Genomic DNA, 27771 nt, shown 5'->3' with positions numbered 1-27771 from the left:
TCTTTTTCCGAGAAGGCAAGAGAGGGAGTGCTTACACATTTATCTCCTTCCTTTCTTATATGAAAGGCCTCTACTATTTCCCTTTCCTTCTTACCCTTTCCTTTCCCTATGAATTTTGTCTTTTCAAATATGGGGGTGCATTGACACTTGTTACAGTGTCCAGCTAAATGACTCCCATAGCCATTCTTTAGGTTAGTGCTGTGCTGACAAGCTCTTTCATTGAAGCACTGTCCCGTTTGACCTATAAACGATTTTCCACAGCTGAGCGGTATTTGATAGATGACATTGCGCCTGCACTCAGTGAAACGAGTTTTGTGATTTGTGGTGCACAGGTGCCTTTAGCGCTTGTTCATGCGATTACATATCGAGGACAACTTACACGAGGCACTGAAAACCAAATTAATATTATGTCTATAGGAAACCTTCTTCAGATTGTGTGACAACTTGTGTAGGTATGGCACCACGTGCGCTTGTCTTTTGTCTTTGTTTTCCTTTTGGGAAGCATCGGAACTTGTTTTCTCTTTCTGCAAAATGGCTTCGCATACTGAAGTCATCACAGAACTGGGAAAGCCTGCGTTCTGTAGTCGCGATATCTGATTTAAAAAACTTTGATCACACTCATGCTCACATGACTTACTAAGTGCTGCCTTAATGCACGTTGTTGCTATGCCTCTCTTAATCAATTTACAAGGTGCGCTGTCGTAACGCAACAAGGTTTTCTTAGATCTGGGATGATATCCCCTGCATACGTGCTCGTATGCTGCTCGTATGGATGGATGCTGCTCGTGCTCGTATGGATGGATGGATGGATAGGCAGGCAGGTAGGCAAGCAGGCAGGCAGGCTCAAAACGACTGAAGCAAGCTGCCGTGGTTGCGTAGTGGATATGGTGTTGGGCTGCTAAGCACAAGGTTGCTGGATCAAATTCCGGCCACGGCGGCTGCATTTTGATGAGGGCGAAATGCGAAAACGCCCGTGTACTTAGATTTAGGTGCACCTTAAAAAGCCCCAGGTGCGCCAAATTATTCCAAGATCCCTCTGTCATAATCTTGCCTCATAATCATATCGAGGTTTTGGCACTTAAAACCCCATAATTTAACAGCTGAAGCAGGCAAATACTAATGGCATCAAAAATTTTATATTACTCTGTTAACTCAACACAAAAATTACGTTCACTGTAGTCCACAAGATCTCAAACACCTCCTAAATCTGTGCAAGCGAAATTTCATTTTAGGATTCTCATAACACTTTCTCTTCCGAATCCTACATTGTGTCAAAGCCAAAATGTTTCTTTTACACGTGTTTACAGTGGTGCATAAAATTATGGTTGATATTAAGCAGATATCCACGTTGCCTAGCTGAAAAGGTCGCAACAAAACAATTTGCTGCCATCAGTGTTCTTTTTTGTTAAAGGGTAAAGGGTAAAGGTAAGTAAAGGGCACCTTAGCACCTGTGTGTAGGCTTCTAACAGCCACGAGAATTTAGGTAGGTGTAATAAAACGTCAAATAAGTGAAAGATTTTCCACACAGCCGATTCACCAAACTGCAAATACGACAATCTACGACATACACTAGAAAATACGACAAGCACTAGAAATACGACAATCTTTATTGCTATAAGCCTGAAGATTCCATACTGACACCAAACCACAAGTTTTAGATTGTACTCACTTGCTTTGTTTTATTGTAGAAGACAAAATACGTACGTACACTCAAACTTTCGGCAGGATGTAGGCCATGCAAACAAACAGAAAATGTCAGGTCCACAAAGGTGTTGTTTGGATGCGTTAGTGCTACTTTCGGTATCAGAATCACGTCTTATTGATTTATTAAGTGTAATGCACAAATGGAGATACAGAAGGGGATCCCCGAGTACATGCCTGTAAGGGGACCAGTTGTCATGTGAGACGATCGGTCTCGGAAAATGACATTCACCTGTTCACTCAGAGTGGCGACCCGATACCTAGGGTCGACACCATCAAAGTCGTGGGTAAGTTCATTGAATCAGGTGACTGCAACGGCACTGCGATGCGCAAGATCATTGCGAAGACCGACGACGCTTTTCGCCTCGTGCGAATTGTCACGAACAGACATCGTGGCCTCAAGGAGGACAACCTGCTTCGGCTCATCAACGCCTTTGTGCTGTGTCACTTCACCTACACGGTGGCCATGCACAACTGGCTCAGAGCTAAGCGGGACAAACCCAATGCCCTTATTAGAAAATTAGTCTAGAGAGCCCTCGGGCTACCCGTCAGAACGCATACCGAGGACCTCCTCCAGCTCGGCATGCACAACACCATGGAGGAGATAGCCGAGGCTCAGGGACGAGCCCAGCTAACTTGGCTGTCCACCACGCCGGTCGGCAGGCGTATCCTCGAGGAGATCGAACTCGCCTCCACCAAGAACTTGGCTGACAACGCCCAAATCCCCAGATAAATAAGGGAGAAGATCGTCGTCACCCCGTTGCCCCACAACGTTAATCCCGTTCACAACGGAGGTCTTCACAGGGCAGGAGCATCGAATATAACTGAAGCAAATATACAAGGCAAGCTTTGTGGACGTCGCCGCGTACCAAGAGGGCAAGGCTTCTGCAGTTTCCGTCGTGGTCACGCTGGGCAAAGTCATCAACTGTGCTTCGGTCCGGCCGACGGACCCCGAGGTGGTCGAGGAAGTGGCCGTTGCACTCGCCATGCAAGATGGTCGGAGAGACAGGGTGCATAGCGATTAGAAAGCGGCCGTCAGGGCATTCCAGAAGGGCCACGTAGCCCGGGAGGTAGTTAAAATTCTGGATAGGCCAATATTCGGATGATGTTCAGTGACTACTAAAATCAGTAAAATAATCAGGAAGAAATTATTCAAATATAACTTACGAAGAACATAAGCAAATCTCCCCGAAACAACAATAAATTCCTACACGGCTGAGTATCCAAGAGAGTAGGCTCCTTGAGACACAATACTGGGAATGGAAAAATTTATGCCTATTTCTGTAAACCTTGATTCGAAAATATTTTATGCGAAGCATATTACGAGAGCTCAACCCAGCACCTCAGGCGCGGCGGTGTCACCTTCAATACCACGTGACACCGTGACGTCACGACAGAGGAGAAACGGGGCTCCAACTCGCGCCGTCGCTCGCGCTGTCGCGGTGGTTCATAAGCCGCTGCGCTTGCCTCTGCTAGACACTCACGAGGTGAGATGCCTCCTGGAGACAGAGCTGCTCGTTGGAATGAGAAGCGAAGGTTGCGGCGTGCTACAGAGACTGATTTTCTAGGTGGCTTTGGCTCAACTCTTGCAAAATGGGCTGGGTGGGAATCGAACCAGGGTCTCCGGAGTGTGAGACGGAGACGCAACCACTGAGCCACGAGTACGATGCTTCAAAGCGGTACAAAAGCGTTTCTAGTGAATGCGGTGTTGCCTTAGAAACGAGCTGTTTCTAAGGCTCAGGCGTGCGTCACTTGCTGAGGCGCACATTTCGTTGCCGCGCCGAACGCTGCGTTGCTCGACGCTCACCGCGTCCAATGCGAGGCGCGTAGTCGCTGCGCCGTAGCCCATTGTCTTAAACCCCTTGGCGGGTCGACGGGAACGCTCTCGCGTTCCACTCTTGAAGGCGAAGCAGAGTAACGCATGAGTTGTTTCTTCGTCTAGCCGAACCAAATATAGCCAAGCGACAGCAGTTCACCAGGCTAAACAGTGGTTCAACAAGTAAAATAAAGGCTAGTATGCTTCGCATCCTGGGCTTAACCTTAGCTAAGCCACAGCCATTTTTTTCCTTAAAGAAAGGAAACGGTGACAGAATAACAAAAAATGGCTGTGGCTTAGGTAAGGTTAAGCCCAGGATGCGAAGCATACTAGCCTTTATTTTAGTTGTTGAACCACTGTTTAGCCTGGTGAACTGCTGTTGCTTGGCTATATTTGGTTCGGCTAGACGAAGAAACAACTCATGCATTACTTCTTCGCCTTCAAGAGTGGAACGCGACAGCGTTCCCGTCGACCCGCCAAGGGGTGTAAGACAATGGGCTACAGGGCAGCGACTACGCGCCCCGCATTGGACGCGGTGAGCGTCGAGCAAAGCAGCGTTCGGCGCGGCAACGAAATGTGCGCCTGAGCAAGAGACGCACGCCTTAGAAACAGCGCGTTTCTAAGGCAACACCGCATTCACTAGAGGCGCTTTTGTACCGCTTTGAAGCGTTGTACTCGTGGCTCAGTGGTAGCGTCTCCGTCCCACACTCCGGAGACCCTGGTTCGATTCCCACCCAGCCCGTCTTGCAAGAGTTGAGCCAAAGCCACTTCTCCTCTGTCGTGACGTCACGGTGTCACGTGATTTCATGGTCACCGCCGCGCCTGAGGAGCTGGGTTGAGCCCTCGTAATATGCTTCGCATAAAAATGGTCTAAATTCTCATCTTGCCCGCACATTGTGCACAGAGGCAGAGGGGTGGGCGCCAGACTAGTGCAGTGTCACTTGCGCGTTCCTCATCCTTATGTTGCAGCAATGGCTCTGATGCCAATCAAGGAGACGCTCCCATTATATATATATATATATATATATTGTTACGGTGAAGTGAAGGAAGACGTTGAATTGGACTAGAGAAAGACGAAGTCTGGCGGTTGCCTGAACGCCATTTCCATCATTTGTAAATATAAGTTATTTTACACTCGTGGGCCTGCTTTCTTCCCGCAACATTTTGGTGGAGGTGCGGGGTACCACCACGGAACTTCGCAGCGGACGTCATCTACCTGCTGCCACAATGGCAAATCAACCGACACAAGCGACAACGCCTCGGCAGCCCGTGCCCACGGTCATCCTCACTCACCCACGGGACCCGGGAACATTTTGTGGCACGGACAACGTCGACGTCGAGGACTGGCTTACGATGTACGAGCGAGTGTGTGACAACAACAGGTGGGATCCTACAATGATGCTTGCAAACGTAATATTTTATCTGAAGGGAACTGCGAAGCAATGGTATGACACACATGAAGCTGACCTAACGAGCTGGGATGTTTGCAAAGAAAAAATGCGAGACCTGTTCGGCAGACCTGTCGGTCGTCAGCTGGCAGCTAAAAAAGAACTTGCGTGCCGCGCTCAGACGTCCACAGAATCCTATGTGGTGTACATACAGGATGTGCTGGCCCTCTGTCGCAAGGCTGATGACAACATGACCGAGGCAGACAGGATTGGCCATATATTGAAAGGTATTGCAGACGATGCCTTCAATCTCTTGATGTGTAAGGATTGTGCCACTGTGGATGCAATTATTAAGGAGTGCCGGCGCTTCGAACAAGCGAAGGGCCGCCGCGTCACTCAAACTTTCGACCGGTTGCCCAATACCGCCGCGACATCTTCTTGCGAAGACCCGCCGCGGTTCGTTCAGCCCGCAGGACCGGAAGAAATAACGCGCATCGTTCGCCGTGAGCTTGAGGCCATGGCCCCGGCTCCCGTTCGTTCAGACTGTCGGGAAAGCGTACCCGCTATCTCCCTTATACAAGCGGTCGTTCGGGAGGAAATAGCAAGTTTGGGCATTCCATCTCTCTGCTCAGTCCGCCATACCAACACCTACCAAATTTCTCCGACCGCTCGCTCCCGGACGCAAAGCTTTCCACCACTCCGTCGCAACCCAGCTGAATGGCGCACAGCGGATGATAAACCCATCTGTTTTAATTGTTCCGGTATTGGACACATCGCCCGTCATTGCCGCAACCACTGGTCGTCGCCTCCTCGGTGGTCGTCTCCGAGTCACTACAGCCAAGTACCCGACAATCGCACTTTCTCGCCCTATACGCCGACTAGGAACATTAACGCCGACAGTGCTCCACCAAGATCCAGCCGATCCCCGTCTCCGCAAGGTCGTAGGTCCCGTTCGCCTCTCGTTCACCGCTCTTCGTCCCCTTCTGCAACCGGTCGCTTCGCTTCGGGAAACTAGGCGGTGCAGCTCCCGGAGGTGAAGCTGCAACTCCGACCCGGCCCACAAATCCTCTATTGACCCTGCCTACATGTGGAAACCTGCTGGACATTGAAGTCGATGGCGTTCCTGTTAGATCTCTCGTTGATACAGGAGCGCAGCTTTCAGTTATGAGCGCTGCTCTCCGCCGCCGGCTCAAAAAGGTTCTGACCCCCGCCGTACCGTGCACCGTGCGAGTCGCCGATGGGAGTACGTCACCTGTCCTTGGAATGTGCACAGCACGTGTGACCATTGGGGGCCATTATACCGTTGTTCTATTTATCGTCCTTGAACACTGCCCACACGACCTAATTCTCGGCCTCGACTTCCTTTCGAAACACTCTGCCCAAATTGACTGCTCCGCAGGTGTTGTACAGTTGGACCTGCCGCTTCCTGCCGACGCAACCACTTGTGCTCCACACCGCTTATGTGCTGCTGAATTTGCAAGGCTGTCTCCACAGGCTGCTACAAATGTCCTGCTGACGCCCTGTCCTCCCGTACCTGATGGCGAGTACGTCCTGTCGCCGCTTACTGACGTGGTTTTGTCGCGTAATATTGCCCTACCGAGCACCTTAATTCGGATCCGCGAAAACTGCGCTCGCGTGCCCATCCTCAATTTTGGGTTCTCGTCACATGTTTTGCCACACGGTATCGCCATAGCGCATATCACTCCTTTGGAAGAATTTCAGATTTCTTTTTTGACCTCTGAATCCTTCCTCAGTACGAACGGACCTTTGTCATCCACTCCTTCGTACTCGACGCCTGCGGACGATGTTTCTAAGATGATCGCCCCCGACCTTCCTTCCGAGCAAACAACAGCTCTTCGTCATCTCCTGTCATCTTATCGGGACATCTTTGATTTGGACGACCGTCCACTTGGCCAGACATCTGTTGTCACGCATCGCATCAACACCGGTGACGCCAGCCCCATTCATAGGCGGCCATATCGTGTCTCGGCAACAGAAAGGGCCATCATACAGAAAGAAGTAGACAGGATGATGGACAAGAACATCATTGAACCCTCCAGTAGCCCGTGGGCATCACCGGTTGTCTTAGTAAAGAAAAAAGATAACTCGTGGCGCTTCTGCGTTGACTACCGTCACCTCAACCGGATAACAAAGAAGGATGTTTATCCCTTGCCTCGCATTGATGACGCTCTTGACTGCCTTCACGGATCCCAATACTTTTCATCAATTGACCTCCGCTCCGGCTATTGGCAGATTAGCGTCGATGAGATGGACCGCGAGAAAACCGCCTTTGTCACACCGGACGGTCTGTACCAATTTAAAGTCATGCCCTTTGGATTATGCAATGCGCCAGCTACATTCGAGCGCATGATGGACTCTCTCTTGCGCGGCTTGAAGTGGTCTACATGCCTGTGTTACCTCGACGATGTGATTGTGTTTTCGCCGAACTTTGAGAGCCACCTGCGGCGCCTCACAACCATACTCTCCGTGTTTCGCAGGGCTGGCCTTCAGCTAAACTCCTCCAAGTGCCATTTCGGTCGCCGTGAAATTAACATGCTTGGTCATCTCGTCAACGCCGCCGGAATCCAACCTGATCCACAGAAAGTTCACGCCGTGCGAAATTTTCCTGTACCTTGTTCAACGAACGATGTCCGTAGTTTTCTGGGCTTATGCTCTTATTTTCGGCGATTTGTGAAAAATTTTGCGGACATCGCTCACCCTCTCACTGACCTTCTTAAGAAAGACGCCTCTTTCTCTTGGGGACCGCTACAGGAGAAAGCCTTCTCTACCCTGATTGAGCGGCTTACCACTTCCCCGATTCTCTCCCACTTTGACCCTTCTGCGCCCACTGAAGTACGAACTGACGCGAGTGGTCATGGCATCGGCGCTGTCCTCGCTCAGCGTCAACAGGGCCAAGACCGTGTCATCGCTTACGCTAGCCGCCGCCTTTCCACGCCCGAGCGAAATTACTCCATTACTGAGAGAGAATGTCTCGCGCTCGTATGGGCGGTCGCGAAATTTCGCCCGTACCTTTTCGGTCGGAGCTTCTGCGTTGTCACCGACCATCACGCCCTCTGCTGGCTCTCCTCTTTGAAGGACCCAACTGGACGACTTGCACGTTGGGCATTGCGCCTACAAGAATATACATTTTCTATTATATATAAGTCAGGACGCCTGCATAAAGACGCTGACTGCCTGTCCCGCAATCCCGTGGATCAACCGGACGATACCGATGCAGACTCGGACATCAGTATTCTGTCCCTCTCCGGCTTCCTCCACATTGGCGACGAGCAGCGCAAGGATCCTGTTCTTCGAACACTTATGGAACGCCTAAGCTCCTCGCCCAATGACCCGTCCCTTCGGATGTTCACCTTGCGCGATGGAACTTTATACCGTCGTAGCGTTCGTCCTGACGGCCCGGAGCTCCTCCTAGTCGTCCCCAAGCACCTTCGACTCACCGTGCTCCAGCAACTTCATGACGCTCCTACTGCTGGACATCTGGGCGTCACTCGTACTTACGACCACCTGCGGCGCCGCTTCTTCTGGCCTGGCATTTATCGCTCTGTGCGCCGTTATGTCGCTTCTTGCGACCTGTGTCAGCGCCGGAAGACGCCTGCTATGCCTCCCGCTGGTTTGCTTCAACCCATTGATATACCTACAGAACCCTTCTTCCGTGTGGGCCTCGACCTCCTTGGTCCGTTTCCAATTTCCATCAAAGGAAACAAATGGATTGCTGTAGCAACCGATTATGCCACTAGATATGCCATCGCACGAGCCCTGCCAACCAGCTGCGCTACAGATGTCGCCGACTTCTTACTAAAAGACGTCATCCTGCACCACGGCGCCCCGCGCCAGTTGCTGACGGATCGCGGCCGCTACTTTCTATCGAAGGTCGTTGATGATCTGCTCCGCTCCTGCTCTACAGAACATCGGATTGCTACCGCGTACCACCCTCAAACGAACGGCCTCACCGAGCGACTCAACCGCACACTCACTGAAATGCTCGCCATGTACGTTTCCAACGATCACCGCGACTGGGACGTCGCTTTACCATACGTCACTTTCGCATACAACTCGTCCCGTCACGACACTGCCGGATTTTCACCATTTTTCCTTTTGTACGGCCGCGACCCCACCTTGCCTTTTGACACGTTGCTACCTTCCGCAGTACAGTCACCCAGCACTGCTTACGCTCGCGATGCTATTGACTTAGCCGCCCAGGCCCGAGATGTCGCCCGTCATCGCCTCACAGTCTCGCAAGCTTCTCAAAAGCGACGCTACGACCTTCGGCACCGAGACCACCATTTTTCACCTGGTTCCCTTGTCCTTCTCTGGACGCCTTCACGTCGTGTCGGCTTGTCGGAAAAATTACTGTCCCGTTTTTCTGGTCCGTACCAGATCTTACGCCAACTGTCCGACGTGACCTACGAGATCGCCCCACTCGGTCAGCCTTCCGTGCCTCCCAACTTAACCAGTGATGTTGTTCACGTCACCAGGCTCAAGCCCTATGTCCCCCCAATAAGTGAGGCTGTTTAACTTGCACCGGGACGGAGCTCCCCCACCGGGCGGGTGATGTTACGGTGAAGTGAAGGAAGACGTTGAATTGGACTAGAGAAAGACGAAGTCTGGCGGTTGCCTGAACGCCATTTCCATCATTTGTAAATATAAGTTATTTTACACTCGTGGGCCTGCTTTCTTCCCGCAACAATATATATATATATATATATATATATATATATATATATATACAAAGCAAACACAATGGAACCTAGGGAAGCATCAGGGAAATTAGCTATGGTTGAAATTAAAATGTACAAAAGAAAAAAGGGAAATGAAAGTGCACGAAAAGATAACTTGTTGCCGGTGGGAGCTAAACCCAGAACCTCCGCATTACGTTTGACCACCATGGACCAAAGAATTGCTAAAGCAGTCTTGTTATACGAAGGCACATGTCCTTTTTGGATTCGCTAACCACTGTGTCAGTATTCCGTCTAACTATTTCGACAGCTTTTTTCAATTTGCGCTTGAATGCCTTTTGACGTTTCTCGTTGCCCTGTCGCGATGAACACGGGCATCATATTGACACCTTCACAGCAGTAGCACAAACTGTGGCCTGAATTACTGTTTAAGGCTGTATCGGTGACTTAGAGTTGCTGTCGAAGAGATTTTCAGCACAGAAAAAAGATGAAATTCATCAAAAAGATAGACCCCAACAATGGCGGTGCTTCAGAAGAACAAAATGTACTGAATGACTACTTAATTGACTCTGCTCAAGAACCGGCACCAATCTTGGCTTGCTGTTCGTGCTACCTCACCGACAATACTATCACTCTAATGCGCGTGGAGATTTGCCTCATGTGGCTCACTTCGGTAGGATTGGCACGAGCCCAGAAGATTCGTAAAAATGTGCACCACGTAAAAGCTGTAATACGGCGATGGCCATGCACGTCACATGCATATATACAGCTGCTCCCATTGACTGGGAAAGCAATACTAACTCATCGCAATTCTCAGAGCGATTGGGAGAGAATCGGGAGGCACAGGCTAAGTGTGACTCAACAATCACACGCGGATAAGATAAGGTGTCCGCTTGAATATATAACAAAACAAATAATACTACCAAACGAATGTAAAAGAGCGAGAAAGAAGCAATGAAATTGTCATCGGCTAGAGGCAAAAAAGTTTGTACTGAGAATTCATACATGTTTCTGGTGTGCCACAGCACCGATGCCTCAAATACAATCGTGAATGGAACATTCAAAGGCAGGGCGTACTTACGTGGTGAAATTAGCAGAGCAGTTTTTCTGGAGGAGGAGGACTGACGCCCCAACAGTAGGAAGTGAGCCATTTATTCACTTTAATTGCAGTACACGCATACGTGACAGAGCACCATATATACCGAGTCTGCACTTTTCCATACCCCACCTAAATTCTGTTCACGAGTCTGTGACACGCACTCGGCAACCCCCTTCAATGTGAAAGGTCTTGCAGAATTTGTTGCTATAAATTTCAAATTTCTGTGAACAATAACGAAACAGATTTTGCAGTCAAATGAATAAACCCCGTATGTGCAGCCTAGCCGCAGTGATGAAGCCTGTAGTCAGAAGGGTAGAACACATGGGGCCGCCAAGGAAAGCCATAGCCAGGAAATCGGGCACTCAAGAAATACCACATTACTGGCCTGGCACGAAGACCAACCATTACACATGCCGATGAGGGGAGGCAGTGAGTTGAAACTCGCGCGGATCACCAAGCGCAGTAACCGAAGAGCGCGGCAATAATGAATACTTGATAAAGACTTCTGAAGGAAGCGCATTTGATGAAGCGCAAATAGTTCCACCAGAAATATACGGCTGAGCACAGGCAGCAGAAGAGAATATCTTCATTCAGAGAACAAATATATTTCTATTTAGGACTTGCCTATGGCGCTGAAAAATGTCGGTAAACCTGTATTAGTTTCAATATGTACCAAGTGGTCCTGAAGTATGGCCCGCTAAGTATATGCTTCAAAAGCTTAGAGTTATTTAGAAAGTGCAGCGGTATATGATATCCAATGATTTTCTGTTGCTGGTTACACTTACGACAACATAAGTTCGCATAATTAGATTTCCCATATTCATTGCAAAAAGAAACAGGCTGTGGTTCATGAAAACGAGGCAACGCTTGCAACACTAACTGCTCCGTAGAGCAGCAGTTAGTGTTGTCGGAACAGTTAGTGTTGAGTTAGCAGCTGTCTCACGGCGTCAGGGTTGAGACAGCAAACCAATAAACGCAAACAAAAGCCGCTGTGCTGCGAATGCGTATAACAGCAATAAAAGCCATTTCACTAGCCAAACGCCAATAAAAGCGCTGTGAAGCGGTAATACATCAATCGGTCACGCGAAACTTGGCAAAAAACAGCTGGCATCAGCACTTTTGTTCAGCAGTAAGTGTCGACCAATGCGCATGGCCAACGCAAGGTTTCTTGCAGTTCCAGCTGGACGAACTTTACAGAAATCCCATCGCAAGGTTTCACGTAGCCTACGGTTCGCTATTTCTTGCTCTTAATTACGGCGCAAATGGCAACAGATTGTGAGATCGCCGCTTATCGCCAGAAGCAGTTGAGGTCGCAGTCACCGCGCAGCTTAGCTGAGAACATTAACCTAACTCAATGAGTGCTTTAATGTCCGCACGTACATGCTCTAGGCGCTCGAAAAAACAACTCGCGGCGGCAATGAGATGAAGCGTGGTGGGTTTCAGTCCCTGTGCTGACGCTTAGGATGGCGTGGTGGCCAGTGGCGGGTCTCTGCTGCCGCTCGGGTTCGGCCCGTCGAGCAGTTGCTGTTGCGCTTCCTTGTCCTTGTTCTTGCCCTTGGCCCGCTCGAAGTAAGGGTACTCGCCCTGGATGAGGATCTCGAAGTCGCGGTAGCGTATCTCCTTGCCCAGGTACGGTATGTATATGCAACGCTGCGACGGTATCACCTTGCCCGGCGTCAGCTCGCCCTTGTGCACGTGCCGGCCGATGTAGATGAGCTCGCCCGTCGCGCTGCGCCCCGCCGGTATTGCGTTCCGTGGCATCACGCAGCCGCCCATGCGAATCTGCGATCGAGGCAAACCCGAAAGAAGGAAAAAAAATAGTAAGCGCAAATGCCATCAGCGCATCTCGCGGACGCAACGACAGACGAAATGCATGAGTAGTGTGAGAGCATGAAGAGACGGCTTCAGTTAGCGCTTCACACTCCGCGAAGTCTCAGAGTTTGAAGCAATGCCGATGCCATCATGGACATCACCTGCACGTCTTCTTTAATGCGTTGGCATTCGGAGGGTCGAAGTGGGAAAAAATATAGGATCCAATGCACGCTGTGAAGGTAGTTGGCCAGCGAAGCCGTGGTGTCACCTGATCTGATAGGCCAATGTGACGAAACCTTGAACTGGGTCCTGCCGAGCCTGAGCCCGACGCTCTTGTGGTCAGGCCGGACAAGCTAAAACATTATGTCGACGTTGCCGTTCCCGTAGCCACTCGTCGTGTTCACGCTGCTCTTCGGGAGTCCTAACCGTACGTGGCCTTTCCCCCGCGCTATCAGAACACAAATGAAATCAGCTGCTAGGCGAGTTATTACTTTACATATGAAAGTTCAGTTACGTCACTCCCTGTTTCGTATGCTACAGTTGCCGCTTCCCGTAAACTGCAGCTTGCGCAACCGTAATCCTTCCCGGCAAACGCTTATAGTGCAAACATTATGCGCGAAAGCGAGCTTTCGGTTCTTTTTTTTTTCTTTCGCCCACACAGCCGGCGGCGGCGCTGCCACAGGTGCGAGCGCCATCTGGTGGTGCGGCAAGGAACCCAGTGGCGCTCGCGGCGCGTGCCTCCCGCTGTGATTGGTCGAGTTTTTGCCCACAGACACGACGAATGCATTGAGAGGGCAAGCCGATAGAGGTATACAGCTTCGCTGTAAGAAGTGTGTGTTTGTGAAGTGTGGGGCGCCGCTGACGTGGTAAAGGTATAAATATATAGTGCACCTGACGTAGGTCTGCTCCGGACCACGGTCAGTCTTCGTTTCCCGAAGGGGCAGGACGTGTGTCGAGTGAGCTACTTATCAACATTTTGCAATGTGGGTAACGCGGTTACAATCATAGATCTGGGACGGCAGAGAGGTGGGACTACATGCTAACGCATTTCATCGGCATTCACTGCTAAATCGCCACTGAATTTTTGAAGTTCACTGTGGAATGAAGACCTTTCCCAGTACTATCCAGTTACCATTATCCATCGGCTGCCGACTCCACCATATGACTGCAGACTTCCTTATCTTATCACAGCATGCAATCCTCCACCGCCTTCAACTTGTATTTCCCTTCCCGTGACACCCATTATACTGCTCTATAACTTACCAGTTAGATTTTCTATCCATTACTTGACCTGCCCAACACCAATCGTCCTCTTAATCGCTACTAGATTGCCTGCTAAATTAGTTCAATTTCCAATTCATATCACTATTTCCTGTCTCTTAATGTAGGACCGATCAATTTTCATTCTATGCCTCGTTGAGCGGTCCTTGGCTTCCTACCAAATGTCTGTTGCTGCTGTTTTTGTGTGTGTGTGTGTGTGTGTCTGTGTGTGTGAGTGTGCGTGTGTGTGTGAGAGAGAGATCCGTTTATGATCTCGTTTGATCTCGTGTGAGAGATCCGTTTATGATTCTCATTATGATATTTATTTAAACCGGATTAATTGGCTCAAAAGAAACTTAGGTAATGCTGCGTTGTGATCGTACGCCTTGAATAGGCAATTGACTAGGTGACAACTTCGCCTAGATAAACGTAAATACGTCACTGCCAGAACACGCTGCCGATCAGTCAGAAAATATTGTTTCTTCAATCCTCCTCCTCCCCTCCCCAATGCCTCCTGTTCCTTCAGGGTAGTGAACATTTGTTTTCGAGAGATTTCGCTTTAAAGTTTCCCTGACAATTAGTCAATAACGTCCTCATCTGTCAGACCCATTTACCTCAGCGTCGTTTACGGTCTGCTAACGGGGCATATTGCGCGTTGAATCATTGAGGGGAACTGTTGATTTCGCATGCTTAATAGGCCCGCGATATAGCGTCTCCCAGACATGCGAGTGACACACAGTTAGCTAGGCCACAGAATGATAAGTAAGCCCAGAGGGCGCACCGCCAGGGTCCAAGCCGCGTCAATCGGATCTACAGCTGAGCGAGGCAGGACGCCACCCTCGCTGTAGACCCTCGTTGTAGACCCTTCCGCTGCCGGCGTGAGCATTCTGCACGCGTGCACTAGCATTCCTCCTGGACGGTTGCGAACGAAGTGTTGGGATACGCCAGACTGAGTGCAGCAGACCGTAAACGCGGAGCTAATCTGAGCTTTCTATTTTCTACAAGTGCTCGCCATAATTGATGAACAATGATGCTCAGTGAGCAGTGAACGACCGGTGTAACGCTCACTGTTCATTGCGCAGAAGAAGACGACCCGACTTCACTCCCATTAGTTCGCCTCCAGCCTTCTTTCTTAAGGGGCCTCTAACGCACCTCGGAAGGCGAGAGAGAAACCGCTAGCTTGGCTTCGAGTTCATAGTGCGGTTTATAGGGGCCCTTCAAGTGAAGCACGCACAGGCTATGACCGATTGAACAGAAGGGTTGGCGTCGCTCACCCACTGGTAGTTGAGCGACGGCGCCTTGACGAGCACCTCGTACACGTTGGACGAGAACTCGATCTGGTCGAGCGAGACGAAGCACACCTTGGCCGAGGGGAGGACTTTTCCCGGCAGCACGTTTCCCCGAAGCATGACGCGGCCCACGTAGAAGTTCTCCCCGTTCAGGTTCTGGCCTGCCACGAGCGCGTTCCGCGGCACGTTGCCGTCGTTGGCGCGCACCCAGTCGTCGGCTGCGCAGCACAGCACCGAGCATCACTTTTGGTGCGCCCCTGTGAGATGCCCCGTTAGTACGTCGTGTCAAAGCGAAAGCACTATTGTAAACGAATGGGGCACTGATAAACAAAAGGTGCTGTTCTGGGCACAGTCAAATCTCAACGTAAAACCGAAGGCTGCTACAACTACTAACAGATGGAACATGGTTATAGCGGCGCGTTTTGAAGACAGGACACAGACAGAATGCACGCAGGACAGACGCCGAGAGGTTGGCGTCTGTCCTGTGTGCATTTATTGTGTCTTGTCCTCAAAACGTGCCGTTATAGCCATGCTCCATGAAGCCAGCAACCAACTAGCCCATCGAAGTCTGTTAACTACTAACAGTTGTATATACCATGTGATAATGTGATAACAGCATAGTTGGACTTCACCCACTTTGGAAGTAAGGTTGGTTGACCTAAAAGTGTGCGCCTATGCCGAAGTCAATGCACCCTAATACGGCTTCTACAAAGGCGCTAGCTGTCACAAGAGAAAAAGGCGAGAAACTGGCTCGCAAGGCACGCGTCAGACGTTTAAAAGAGCGACTTTGGAACGAAGGAAGCGTGCTTGCGATCGTGGCCTAACCATCCGAGCATTGGGCTGCAGTGCTGGAAGAGAGACGTTCATTCCACCGTAAGCCACGCATTTCTTGGTAGCATTACAGGTGGTCTTCATCCATTTTGAAGGTATCCAATCGAAAACTTGATGCACGTTCAGCGCACACCAACGCATGAGAATGAACAAGCAATTGCAAATTTGCAAAAGATGTGACGTACAGAAACAAGAAACATCACTTTATTAAATGAGTGTGTGTAACGTCATCCGTAACTAACCTGATTGCATACCTACAGAGCTAGTGAATTCTGGCCTGGATTCTCTAGGCGGTTTCTGTAAGTGCAGGTAGTTTCTGCAAGAAGCCGACCAACGTTGTACCTAGCGGCATGCCTAGCTTCACGCTCCTCGGCCAACTCGTACGACCGACGCTGCCACTTAGCCTCCTCATCAGCACCACGACGTGAGGCCCGCTCCCCTCTTGCATTCTCTGTGCAACGACGCCTCGTCGCCCTTGCTTGTTCAAGCGCAGCCGTTATGTCACCTTGAAGAGCGAACAGAATGATGCAGTCAGTGCCATTCTGAATTTCTGAAGGCAAAACAGCGCAGAGTATGATGCAATCAACGCCACTCTGACGCCAAGGTACATCCAGACGTCATCTGCCGGCGAGCATTCTCTCGGCGCTCTCCGTTAATAATGGCGAATTCCAATGATGAAGTGTTCGCAGCTCCTCGTTCACTTTTAGAACAGGTGCGTTCCAATGACAGGGCTAAAGCGCGAGTAGCGTTTTCAATGAGGGATCTATAGCAGAATTCCACCCGAAAATAGTCCGTCTAGCAGGTGAAGCTGCTCCGGGAAAGCCAGTGGTGTGGACCGGAACTCTTTCGTGGTAATGGCTGACGTCATGGACGACTCACGGTGCGCAGCATTGCTTTTGCCTCTCGACAGTGACAGTTCCGATTCGGATACCCGCGTGCATACGTGTGACGCTTAATACACCACTTACGGGCAGGTAATCGACAGGATGTTTCGCCTCCTCTGACAGCAGAAGCGGAAGGCCCCGCGTAGGGTATCCTGGGTAACTCTGGGTCCCGTAGACCCTGACGCTGTGCTCTGGTGGCATGGGCTGCATTCTAGTCGTGGATTGGGAACCGTTATTTTACGCCATAAAGTGGCGCTTTGATTGAGGATTCGGTTGGTTTCTCCGAACCTGTCATTGGGTGGCGCCATTTTTCTAGTGCGAGGCACTGTCTCCGCGTTTCTTCTTTGCATCCGTGACGTCACGTGAAAGCCTTGCGCAGTAATCTCCGCAACAATTGCGCACTGACGCCAGCGCTACCACAAACGTAGCGTCCTCTTTCCATGCGCCTCCTCTCCCCACTCTTTTACAGTGGTGCTGTTAGAAGCTCGCTGGGTTTCTCTTGACGTGCGCAGCTTCACCAAACTGGGGAAGAGAGAGCTGAGAGAGGTAGAGTATAAAAATAGCATCACGCAGCATAGCGCCGCGGCGAGGATGGGTGGAGCCTAGCGGGGAAAAAAGGAGCACATATGCGAGCCAGGAGCGCAGCCCGGTAGCGTGCCCTCTCCTGTGGCGCGCGAGGGAGTTCAAGCGAGAGAGGAGGGGCGTTTTTCTCCGGCGGCTGCTAGGGTGTGTCGATGTCCTCCTCGCCCGCTGCTCCGTACAGAGTGGAGACAACCACGGCCTTGGTAACGCGAATTGCGGACGCCATAGTAGGCACCTTTGGCGGACGCCGTAGGGGCGCGTTGCCGGCATTCGTGCGTTTTGTGTGCGGTTTGGCACTACATTACCGTCCTTCCCCAGCTCCAGTGGCCTCTGGTGTTTGCGATAGCTGAGCCACGCATAATTTATTGAAAAGAGTGGCAAATCGGGTATGTTGGCCTGATTGCATCGTGGAAACCAGCTCAAGGAAAACACAGCACAACCGAAGGAAGGACAGGACACTAGTGGCAAAGTGATACACATGTCGCATTCTCAATAAAGATGTTCAACAGTTCCCGAGTTCACTGGTGCTTTGTGCCTTCTTTCTTTCTCTTGTGATTTTTCTCACGATTTTCACGATCCACACCTCTTCGTCTCCTACTTCGACGTGCCCCTCTCCCACCAGCACTGCCATAGACAAAACGACCCCATCCGAGGGCCGCGAATGAGCTTGAAAACATTACCGCATTAGAACACCGCTGGCGTTCACAAAAATTGTCTTATGTAAGTGTTATTCATCACTGGCGGGTGGTCGGGTGCCCGCCACACGATAGCGAACGACGCAATAGCGAGTTGATTGCCATGGCTTCGGCTTATCGTGGACAGCGTCGGCATTTGTTCAAGTAAACGTTATCAGATCGGGCCAGGTTCTAAAGCGCATAACTTTATTTTAACTCTTTCTCCTGTTTTTTTTTTGTAGTGGTTGGTGGTGGTTGAACTTTCCGATACAAAGGCGCCTATGCAAAGTGCACATAGTATCATGCAACCAAGTTGGGGAGCGCGCTGTTCTCCGAGCGCCAACACTCACATCTCTTTCGGAACCACGTTTTGTCGAGCGAGACCTTTCGGGTGTCTGAAGGTTTAGATTATGAAGCCGGCAGTTGAAGATGGCCATTGCTCGCGCCTTTAGGGACATCACGCATATATAGCGAATTTGCTTATACGGGGCGCTTTTTCTTTTCCATATACAGAGCTTTGCAAATAGCTGTGAGTGTGGCAAATATGCCTTTCATGCAAATGAGTTCCTAGGCGTAACAGATGTACCTGGTCGCGAATAACGTAGGTTTCAGAAGACTAATTAACATCAGTTCGTTAATTAACATTATATTAGAGCCTTGGGGACAGTTTACATGACAAGTTTAGAAGCAGCCACATTTTAATCCACCACAATTCCTTGTTTTTTTTTTTAATCTTGAGAAAAATCTGACTTACATGGAGATGTTCATCATCAAATTACAACTCTGAATCCAGGAAATATCGGAACCGATGGCGCCTCTCTGCTACTTCAGACGGAAATTCCCCATGACGAAGCTTTTGACGAAATTTAAATGGCGACAAGCCGCGAAAAACGCTGATAGAGCTTGTCGCGGCAGATGCTAGCCAGGCAAAACGTGCCGTCTCAGTGTTCGCAACGACTGGCCACGACGCTACGATTCCATTGTGCTTTTCGTCACGGGGCGCTTCCGTCTGACATGATAGTGGAGCTGCCTCCGGGCGCGTTCTGAACTCGTGATACGGTAGCACTCTGTAAAGCTTACACACATATATACTGTATTTCGTAAGTCAATAACTTATGCGTCCCTTTGCAATACATCGCTTCGCGTCACCTAGACTACCAGCCACCCATGGGTCCTACAACCATGCCATATCTAAACAAGGCTGGCTACCTATTGGCAGTCGCATGTGAGCACATTTCTCATACGCAAAATCTTGGTTCGCGCTTACTGCTCGTTCATGCCGGAGGCACATCGAAGAACAATATGTGACGCAAAACCACCATGGCTCAGATACAACACAAAGCGACAGGATGTATATCTCCAGTCGTACGTCTCGTCAGTTTGCTCCCTGATCATCGTCGTTCCGAAAATTAAAAATAAATTCTAGGGTTTAACGAGCCGAAATCAAGATATGATTATAAAGCACGCCGTGGTGGACCACTCAGGATTAATTTCGACCACTTGGTGTTCTTTAACGTGCACCCGATACACTTTACACGGGCAATTTTTGCATTTCACCCCCATCAAAATGTGGCCGCCGCGGCCGGGATTCGATCCCGCACCCTCGTGCTTAGCAGCGCAACGCCAAAGCCACAGCGCCACCACGGCGGGTATCGTCATTTCTATAAGCTTTTTTTGACGTTCTCTCTACGCTTTATTCACGGACCAATGGTTACGTGGTGCCCGAGTCGCAACTCCCAGCGACGGCTCCCTCAGGTTAGTGAAAACTGACCTCGAAGGCCATGCTTCGCGGTTCTACAGGCGCCGGAAGGAACGGGGTACGTCATTGTCGCTATTTTTAGACGTCACTTAATCGTCCTGGGCATCGCTGTTCTTTCCGTCAAAAAAATATTAATTAATACGAAACAGGAGACCAATTATGGCTGGTACTTGTAAACAAATATACACCCTTATAACACAGAGATTAAGATGGCGCAGAGGTAATGAATGAAACCGTAACTAGGATGGCTTCAGAAGCAACAATTGAAGTGGGAGGCAAGGCACCAAGGCAACCAGTAGCCAAGCTCTCCCAAGTAACAAATGACCTAATAAAGAAACGACAAAGAACGGAAGTGTCTAACTCAAGAGATAAGTTTCGCGGAACTGTAAGAACTGATCAACAAGGAGAAAATAAGGAATATTTGAAATTATAACGTGAGAAAGACTGAGAAAGCCGTAAAAATGGACGCAGCATGAAATCAGTGAGAAGAAAACTTGGCATAGGGCAAGCCGAGATGTATGCACCGAAAGATAATCAGGCTATTATCATCAGCAATTTCGAAGATATAGTAAAAGCAGCGGAAGTTTTCTATACTGACCTGCACAGTACCCAGAGGAGCCACGATACTTCTATTCGAAGTAGTAAAGAACAGGCTACAGAGACTCCTTCTATAACTAGCGATGAAGTTAGAAGGGCCTTACAAGACAGGAAACGGGGAAAAGCGGCAGGAGAAGATGGAATAACAGTCGATTTAATCAAAGATGGAGGAGACATAATACTTGAAAAACTGGCGGCTCTTCATACGATGTGTCTATCGACTGCAAGGGTCCCAGAAAAGTGGAATAATTCGAACATTATATTGATACACAAAAAGGGAGACGGTAAAGAATTGAAAAAAATATAGGCCCATTAGCTTACTCACAGTATTTTGTAAAATATTCATCAAGATAATTTCCAATAGACTAAGGCAAACGCTGGACTTTAGACAACCAAGACCAGGCTGGCTTCAGGAAGGGATGCTATCCAGGGTCACACCCATGTCATCATTCAGGTAGTCGAGAAACCTGCAGAATACAATCAGCCTCTCTATATGGCTCTCATAGATTACGAAAAGGCATTTTTTTCAGTAGAAATACCAGCACTCATGGAGGCATTACGTAATTAAGGAGTACAGGACGCTTACGTCCTGTACTCCTTGATTGCTCCTTGATCTTTGGCTATTTGAAAAAGCCGATACAATTTTGGCTTTTTTTCCGGCTCTCCCTTTTTCACTTTCTGTATCCAGTGGTGAAAATAAAAATCATGATAATGATGATGATGATGATGATATCTTGGAAAATCCATACAGAGATTCCACAGATTTCTCTACAAGTAGGAAGATACCCATACAGAAAGCGGTCAGGCAAGGAGACACAATCTCTCCAGTACTATTCACTGCATGCTTGGAAGAAGTATTCAAGTTATTAAAGTGGGAAGGCTTAGGAGTTGGGATCACCGGCGAATATCTCAGCAACCTTCGGTTTGCAGCTAGGTGACATTATCCTGTTCAGCAACACTGGGGATGAGTTATAACAAATGATTGAGGACCTTAAAAGAGAGAGTGTAAGACAAGGGTTGCAGATTAATATGCAGAATGCAAAGATAATGATCAATAGCCAGGCAAGGGAACAAGAGTTCAGGATCGCCAGTCAGCCTCTAGAGTGCGTAACAGAGTACAATTACCTAGGTCCATTACTCACAGGGAACCCTGATCATAAAAAGGAAAGTTACAGAAGAATAAAAATGGGTTAGAACGCATACGGCAGACATTGTCAGCTCCTGACTGGAAGATTACCATTATCATGGAGAAAAAAGGTGTGCAATCAGTGCATTATACTGGGGCTGACATATGGGGCAAAAACTTGGAGACAGACAAAGAACCTTGAGAACAAGTTAAAGACTGCACAAAGATCCATGGAACGAAGCATGTTAGGCGTAACATTAAAAGACAGAAAGAGAGCGGTGTGGATCCGGGGAACCGGGGATCTGGGGAACCGGGGATAGCCGGTACTCTAATTGACACTAAGAGAAAAACATGGAGCTGTGCAGGTCATGTAATGCGTAGGTTAGATAACCGGTAGGCAATCAGGGTTACAGAATGGGTGCGAAGAGAAGGGAAACGCAGTCGAGGACGGCAGAATACTACGTGGGAGGATGAAATCAGGAAATTCGCAGGCGCTAGTTGGAATAGGCTGGCGCAGGACAGGGGTAATTGGAGATCGCCTTCGTCCTGCAGTGGACATAAAATATAATGATGATGATGATGATGATGATGATGATGATTAATCGATCCCGCCAGGGTTCGTCATGGCGCATTAATTTTAGCACACCAACTGGTGACCTTGGATGCGACTTGATGTGACACGAACGTGGGAGAGTCACGTGACCTTTAACGATTCTGTAGAGTTATGATTCAACTCGCGCGCGACGAGAGAAGGCTCATATGACAAGTAGCTACTGTATGGAAAGACGATTCAACACGCATGTACCACCGATACGCCGTCGGGCCTTTGCATGCTACTTAAGCTTCTAATTTATTCAGCGCCCATGGGAGACACGGTGGAAGTTAGACTGGATTACAGGTTTCGGTGCATAAATCACATCACGGGGTGCGTGGCAAAATTACGCGATCCTGCACGTAAACTATACTGCAGACGCACTCCGTCTCCATTAGAGGTTATGCAGTCACTGCTCCCGTGGCGTTCGGCGCGACAGCCTATAAAGTGCGCACCCATGACTTCGAGAACAGTGCAGACAAGCCCACAACGTCGGCGGCACGAAAGTAACGCTGGTCTTGCAGCAAGGCTCGTCGCCTTAACGCGAACAGCGCGCGGCACACTTCAGAGAGTGCAAAAACGGCTCATCGACATCGAGGCCGAGCCACGCTGGCTTTAGCGCCACGATTGTCGAAATTGCCGGCGTCAGAACGCCATTGTTGCGCAATTTCTCCCAGGGAAGCTCGTATGTGTGCGTGCATGCACACGCGTATGCGCACAAGCACACACAAACGCGCACACGCACACTGCAGGCTGAGGGCCCTGATTTCTTTCCGTTCCACAAACCTCTCGGTTGAGGGCCCGGAGCACCGCACCCCACCCGTGCTGGCTCTCGAGTGAAACGTCCTCAGCTGAAGGCGCAAATCCTCCGCGCTGCTGCTTCTAGGCCGCTTCACAGACAGCTTAATCGCGATCCGTCACGCCACGGGTCGCGCTCCGCGGGCGAAAAACTATTACCGCACTCGCAATTACGCGCTAATGCCACGGCTCTGGATAGAGAACGCCGTACCTGGGGCGCAGGCAATTCGGCGTCTCTCGCGCTTGTACGCCACGGGCTTCGACCAAGAAAAAGCGCCAAGTGTGTGCGGCGCGCTGGCTTCTCGGTGGCCGCGTATGTGACAAATGAACGAGCTCACGCTTTCACAGCTCGGCACAAAAAAAAAGAAGATAAAGAGGAGTGCGAAGTAAGAGTTAATCTGCCGCCCAGCGTAGGAATAAAAATAGAGTTCGTGCAACCAGTTTATGCATGGTGCTCCGCGCCTGGCCGACATTCGCACAACGCGAAAGACACGGCAACAAGTTGTGCCTGTGTGTCCGTATATTCATGTGTCTGTTCCCATGTATGTTATGCGGCCTCGAAATTATTTCAGTGTCCAGGACGGGAAGCTCTCTGTTGCTCCGGCTGAATGTGGGGCACTAGTGGCTACCGGTGAGCTGCCGTGGGTTACGTGGCAGCCGATAGACAGTGTCAGTAGGCAATTTGTCTAGCATTAATTTCTAAATATGCCCAAGCGTACACGCAGGAGCACCTAACTACAAACTCGTTTGTTTTCCGTCGTAATTGAGCGATGGAGTTGAAGAAGAAAGGGGCGCCAGTTCTAAGGTATTGCTGCGAATAGCCGTACGCAACACTAGTACGCTTCCTGTAACTCGCTCATCATGCAAGTACAGAGTTGACTCATTCAATAACTGGTTTAAGCTGTCAAGAAAATAGCAACAAGAAATCAATTCAAACATCACTGTATTGATGTCCGTAGGTTCCTTGATACGTAGCTTCAATACAAGCCTTTTTAAATTCTTACAAACTCAGTGATAGTTGCAGCGACTTCCGGCGCTATCACAGGTGTCAGTAATTCTCATTGAGAAAATATGAGTTCTTCACTTCGACCTACCACACTGCCTTTTCTTGCCGGCTGTGCAATGATGTTCGAAAGCATGTGCTTTAAAAAAACCGTACTTGCAGACGACTGGATGCTATAACGACCGTCACTTGGTGGAATGGCCACAAGGTGTCTTTCTTCTTACCGTAATAAATTATTACGGTACGTTTATAGAGTTCTTTACTTGTGTAGGGGCCCTATAACGTAAAACTATTCCAATATGTTTCTATTCCAATCTCCTGACTTCAAATTTGCGTAACCACCAACGCAAGCACCGGGCGGTCACCCGCAGGGTTGTCTGAACAGACCAATCAAACGCTCTCCTCGTTCATAGGAGGCCACTTTTGTTTGTTTGAAAAACGAATAAGATTCCCTACACTGAGCGGCTTGTCGCATCTAATTGGCTGATAAGAGGCGAGGAGAACGCTCAAGTGGAGAGGGATTCGATGGGGTCGAGCCACTGCACTGAAAGTCGATAACCGGATGAAGAGGGTGGTGCCGGCGTTTACGATTGGTCGGCTTCCCCTTAGCTTGCGGTGGCTGGTCGAAAATCGCGGCGGCATGCAACGGAAGCTCAAGAATGACGCTAAAACGGACCCTCAGCAAAGAAGAGTTGTCAGAGTGAAGGGGTAAACGTGCCGAAAGTGCTCAAAAATGTTACACGGCAACGCAAGAAATATTAATATACGCAAATACACCCATGCTCTACGGCAGGTGCGAGTAGCCAGCGTCTGAGCGATCGGCGGCAGCCATCTTTTATTCCTTTCGGAACGGGGCAGCCGACGCCTATTCCGAAGAAAATTCAGTTTTGTTCGGCACATTAATGCATCTTTATCGCGTACACGTCACTTTGACGCGGTGGGTTCTTGCGGTTTTGTGACGTCGCATGACAGGCAGGTGAAGTGGGTGCAGTCCGAAAACGTTTTACCAATAGCCAAGGGCTAATGGCGAAAAGGGGTCGAATCAGAAACAACTGTTTTTCTTTTTTCTGCCAAATAATGCATAATCAGTGTGTACACATAATGTCAGATGGGGAGGTATCGCGGTTTTCGTGACGTCGCGTGACAGACAGGTCAAGTGGAGGTGGTCGAAAAAAAGTTTTTGACCAATCGTGGAGAGCTGACAGCAGAATTGGAATGGAAAAGTTTGGAATAGTTTTTCGTTATAGCGTTATGGCGTTATAGTTTATAGAGTTCTTTACTTGTGTAGATTTAATAAAGTGTTTCAGTTGCTAGTTGCACTACCATCCGTCCTCTTTTCTTGTTTTAATGCGAAAGCATTATACACCCCATGAAGCGGTACTATCGAATGTCCGGCGTTAACATCCGATGGTACCGAAACCCATGTGACCAAGTGATGAGGTCACGTTCTTGGCGCTGCCGCACCTGCTGCAGCTCGCACTGCGAAAGCCCACGGTGAACAGCCACGGCGTCGGACGGACGCCATGGCCCACACCCGAAACAAGATACTTTGCCCAATTGAAAATTCAGTTCACCCGTGTTCGAAAGCGGCCTGGCCCACTCCCAAAATGGGCTTTGCCTAATTCGAAAATTCAGTTTACCCGTGTTCAAAGCCAGCCTGACCCACCCCCAACATTGACTTTGCCGAAGTCGAAAATTGACCTGACCCACATTCGACACCTTCCTGGCCCACTCCCTAAATTGAGTTGGCCCACCCGCAAAATTTGCGTCGCCCATCCTCAAAATTGACTTTGCCCAATTTGAGCACATGACTAAGCGAAAAGTATCACCCGGAAGAATCATGCTGATTTCGTATGCAATGGATGTAAGGATACATAAGTTCCTCTATAATTTTTCTACTTGGTGCCTGAAAGACATCTGGATGAATAGCCTTATGTACTAACGAGCCAAAATTGTTTTTCTTTAACACTTCCATTTGTCGGAGCCTTCCATCCTACTAGTTCCTAAATGTCCGTTGTCCGTAGAGCTAGCCACAACCCTGCGCACGTGTAGTAACTATAGCATAACTATTTATCCTGATGCAACTTCCCAGGCATACGTTTCGCCAAAAGCCCAGGGTTTGCTAGCTACTTTTCAGCTCGCGACCATGGCACCAAAGAAGACAAGGTCAAAGTTGTTGAACGACTGCTGTTAGTTTTTCTTCTTTTTCTGCAACGATTTCGCTTCCGCTTCATCTGCTATGAAGTTCAACGCCGCCGTAAAATGAAAGCCGACCAGTGGAGCATTCACCTTACGGCCACCCTATACCTGACAAGACACTACGTCACCACTTGCCGCGAAAATGGTGCTAATGCAAAAAGTTGCTGACAACAAGTTATTTCTGTCACACTGCTGCCGTCGTTCGCACATTCTAATCGGTGCCCAAAGTAAGCAACTATAAGCATGGCCCTAGATTTAGCATGAAGGAAGCCTTGCCAATGCAAGCGTTTCATAAACCTCCGAAAGGTGTTTCTTGTTTGTTTTTTTGTTTGTTTGTTCTTTCTTCACTGTGCTACAGTATGAAGGGCTTGTTTTCGAGGACACGGCCACCAAGCCCTGTTGACTGCGCAAAAGTTATAGACGACTCCACTGAAAGCTCCAGAGGACTATCTCAGAACCCTCTAGTCTGCTGAATTCAACTGACTACGTTCTCAAAGACGCTCCAAACAGTGTTAGCGTGCGCGCTTGCTACGTGCTCCCCTCAGAAGGCCTGAGTAGGTTGTTCTATAAGAGACTGTCAATTTTGGCTGTTGCTGAGCAGCTGATTGGTTGGGCTGTGGTACCAGTGAGAAAGAGTCAGGCGCGCGCAGTTGGTCTCCTTCTCACTGGTACAGCTTCAGCCAATCTGCGGTGCCCGAATAGACAGTCAACTAGGTAGGCACTTACAGAATACTTCCTCTCCCCTCCTTGCTCTCACATCCCGGTGAAAACGTCAATAAGTTTTGAGAGCGGTCGAGACCACTTACTGTATCTAGTGGCGATCTTCAGAAAACGCTAACGAAACGCTCTGTGTGTCTCTCTCCATAAGAGTTTCGGCACATCGCATGGAAGCGACTCTGCTCGCGATCTGTGCTGTAGTCCGGACGCACGGCATCAGAGTGACAACCCGGTCGCAGGTGCGGCTCACGATTCTTCAACACGACACGTGTGCTGTGGGTGTCTGGCACGAGCTTTAGATGTCATACGCCAGCATGGATCTTGGGTCTCCCGCTCGCGAGGAGTTCGGGGAAATTGTCGCACCCACCTGTGGACTCGGACGACTCGTACTCGGACTCGCTCTCGATGTTGCGTCGGCACCGGTCAGACAACGACACGGCGGACATGCTCGACGCGCTGGCGCCCGACTGGGTGCTGCCGCCAGACGTAGAGGCGGCCATTTCAGCGGGGAACCCCGCCCGTTCCTCGTCTTTCTTCTCCTCCAAAACAAATCGCCGCTGCTGCAGCGTTCAACGCCATGCCCCGCTCTTTGTGGACGTGGCACTGTGCCACGTTATAGTCAGTGAGACGGCCCTCCGTAAATGGTGTCGGCATCGCTCCCTTCGTGTTCTAAGCAAGCGCGCCGCCGGAGCTGCTTTGCCACAGCGACAAAGGTACCCGCTTGCGTTATCATCACCACCGTTATCATCACCAAACGAGCCGAGCGGCGGGAAACCGCCAAACATATATCTGGATCAAGAAACAACGCTCAAGTTTGAAGTATCGTGTGCTAGTCAAGAGGACGAGCCATGTTTTATTTATTTATTTATTTATTTATTTATTTATTTATTTATTTACTTACTTTTCCCTGGAGACTGCAAAGGAGCAATGAGTAAGGTGGAGATTAC

General features: G+C 49.5%; 1 protein-coding gene across 1 annotated transcript; it reads right to left on the bottom strand.

The window, feature by feature from the left end:
- Positions 1-12029: 12029 nt before the first annotated feature.
- Positions 12030-27366, bottom strand: LOC135902847 (natterin-4-like). Its single transcript, XM_065433117.2, has 3 exons — positions 27192-27366; positions 15048-15280; positions 12030-12483 (listed from the first exon to the last, which is right to left on the bottom strand). Exons 1-3 carry the CDS (start codon positions 27322-27324, stop codon positions 12160-12162), a joined length of 690 nt encoding a protein of 229 aa, XP_065289189.1. The 5' UTR covers positions 27325-27366; the 3' UTR covers positions 12030-12159.
- Positions 27367-27771: the final 405 nt, after the last annotated feature.

The sequence above is a fragment of the Dermacentor albipictus genome, chromosome 1 (assembly GCF_038994185.2).
Source record: "Dermacentor albipictus isolate Rhodes 1998 colony chromosome 1, USDA_Dalb.pri_finalv2, whole genome shotgun sequence".
NCBI classification, from domain to species: domain Eukaryota; kingdom Metazoa; phylum Arthropoda; class Arachnida; order Ixodida; family Ixodidae; genus Dermacentor; species Dermacentor albipictus.
This window is presented reverse-complemented; position numbering and strand designations above follow the sequence as displayed.